The sequence below is a fragment of the Anopheles aquasalis genome, chromosome 3 (assembly GCF_943734665.1).
Source record: "Anopheles aquasalis chromosome 3, idAnoAquaMG_Q_19, whole genome shotgun sequence".
Lineage (NCBI taxonomy): Eukaryota > Metazoa > Arthropoda > Insecta > Diptera > Culicidae > Anopheles > Anopheles aquasalis.
In genome coordinates, this window is record NC_064878.1 from 55,866,049 (window position 1) to 55,868,548 (window position 2,500).

Here is a 2,500-nt window from a genome sequence, read left to right on the forward strand (position 1 = left end):
GTTGAACATCGGTTGAATCTGTTTCCTGAGTGGTCGCCACTGGTGCGCCGGACCCGAGAATAATAGGCCAAATCGTGTGAAGCGATAGAGACTCGCCTTATCTAATGCTGCCGGCGATGAGAGAATAATTTTCGCCTGTTCTGCATCACCCACGTGAACTATCGGTTTCGGGCCCAACCAAGCACAATAGAATGATCCATAGGTTCTAGTCAGATTCATCACACAATCCAAGATCGTTGAACAATTAACACCAAACAGAACGTATGCCGAACCAATCAGAGGAAGAGGCCTCGGTCGGGGAAGCTGGCTCAGCAACTGCCATGATCGCCGATTGCACCAGACGAAAGAACAGTAAACGGTCAACAAAACTAGTATACACTGCACCACGATTGAAATCATTCTGATACCAAAAGGTAAAATGATCTGAACCTTTATATACGACAGCTTGACCTTGAACAAAACCTGTGTCGCGGAACTCATGACGTGAAGAGTGGCATTAGACTGAATATGAAAAAATCCGGTTCCAAAAAAAAAAACCGGGAGCAATATTCAAAGTTATTCAAACATTCCAAAGAACTGGCAAAAAAAACGGTCGGTTGATGCCATATCTTCCGTGCCAAAGATGCATATCCGTTCGTGATACAAGCGGTCAAGAAGTAGCTGCATTGAACACAACACAAGTAAAAAATTGGAAGAAATAGAGAGAGAAAATATAAACAGTTAGCTTAGTTAGTGTATACCAATCATGTTTTGCCAAACACAGATACTTGTTGCTGGCGGAATTTATTGATTCATTTTTGTATAAATATGCAAGTTTTCGTTTACATGGTTGGAAAGCTCCGTTGCGAACAGCCAAATCAGTTCTACGTAGCGGATTTGCATATGCGGTCCACATGCATGCCCGTATAGGCACGATGTCCTTGGAGCTTGAACCCATTCCGCGTGGATTGTGATTACATTCTGGGTAATATTTTTTGGAAATTAGGGGATGCAATAAAAAAAGCCTTTTCTAAATCAAAAGCAGATGATCAGCAAATGATGTAAGAAATGATGAGCCATGCTACATATTTTACACAAAATCATTTACAAGGTGTTTGTTTTTTAAAAACTTCCATTCGAATAATCAATATGGATCAATGTGGATGATATTGAGTGAGGAAAACACAGTTGTTACGAACGCGACGCACGAAGGTTAGATAAGTTCAAACGAGCCTGAAAAATTGGCTACAAACAGCAAACAAAACTTGTCCTAAGAAGACAAGAAAAGCTGGGCAAACCAGATGGGCGCGATCGGTGATCATATAACCCAGGTCTTAGGAACAAGCTAGGACGCGCGGGTTCAGCGAGGACCCGGCGAAGCCGCGATAACGACGAATGATCAGAGTAAGCAACAGTACCATCGTTGTCCACACATGTTTCTCTGAATGGACTCGAAAGAGAGCATTGGCACGAGCAAGGATAAAAGAATATAATTGTTATAAACATTATCAGAACCGTACAGCGAATGCCTGGCACAAAAAGGAATAGGAAACGGTGAAAGGGGTAGGAGAGGAACGGGAAGATCGAAGGTTCGTGTCCAAAAAGTAGTATGAAAACCAGAAAAAATGCACCGGGCGCTCGGGTGCGGTTAATAAACACGGAAAATACAAAAAACGCGAGTCTAAACACCTAGAATCGGAAATAATTCTTGCAGCAGGTTCGAATCAAACCCTGTTTTTATTTTACAGTGATGGTCGATAAAATATGAGTATGTTCTCATAAAAAAAGCCATTTTCCTCAAAAATCATCTAAACTCAGCCGAAACGTTGGCAACCCTGTTTTTGTTTTCTTTGTCGTTGTTTTGGTCCGAGCTCGCTCATTGAAATCGCGTTAAAATGGGTAGTTTTCACGTTTTGTGAACTATTTAAAGGAGATAAAACGGGAATTCAAGTCGTTTTCCAACTCCCGCCGTCGGTCGCTTTGGAAAAGTGGGTTTGGAGTGATTTATCGCCGTTCTCAGCAACCGCCGCCGTGGCAAACGACGCGACTACGTGGTGCTAGACCAGATTAGGACGGGGGAGGCTGGGCTGGAGCATTCTAATACCGTGAGTCATCAAGCTTATCACTACCCGTATGCAGATCCGCAGGGTATTAAATTGATGTTTTCTTTTGGGTTTGCTTGCAGCGTAGTTATCTCCTATCGCCAACAGCCAAAACACGACACGGACAGGCAGCGCGGGTAGTGAATGCGCTACCGACCACAGCAACAGCACAGGATGAGCACGACCTACCCGAATGCCCCGATCGGTATCCGCGTGATCAGCTACCTCTCGACCAAGCTATGTCCCCGCTGGCAGATCAACCGGGCGCTCTGGTTCAAATGCTCCGTCCTGGGGCTGACCTACCTGGCCTACACCTGCTACCACATGACGCGCAAACCGCTCTCGGTCGTTAAGTCCGTGCTTCACCGGAACTGTTCCGGTGTCACGCTACCGCCCGAGTTCAGCAACGCCGTCTCACC

The 2,500-nt window shown here is 45.0% G+C and overlaps 1 protein-coding gene across 3 annotated transcripts in view; it reads left to right on the forward strand.

The window, feature by feature from the left end:
* The first annotated feature begins 1,833 nt into the window (after positions 1-1,833).
* The window catches only part of LOC126577317 (glucose-6-phosphate exchanger SLC37A2), a 2,623-nt gene continuing 1,956 nt past the window's right edge, over positions 1,834-2,500 (forward strand). For 2 of the 3 annotated variants that reach the window (XM_050238833.1, XM_050238835.1), the window contains exons 1-2: positions 1,834-2,084; positions 2,165-2,500. The exon at positions 2,165-2,500 is cut by the window's right edge and continues 676 nt beyond it. In XM_050238833.1, the coding sequence (XP_050094790.1) occupies positions 2,226-2,500 (275 nt within the window). In that variant the 5' untranslated portion in view covers positions 1,834-2,084; positions 2,165-2,225. The remainder of the gene's footprint in view (positions 2,085-2,164) is intronic. The other variant, XM_050238834.1, reaches the window with a different exon arrangement.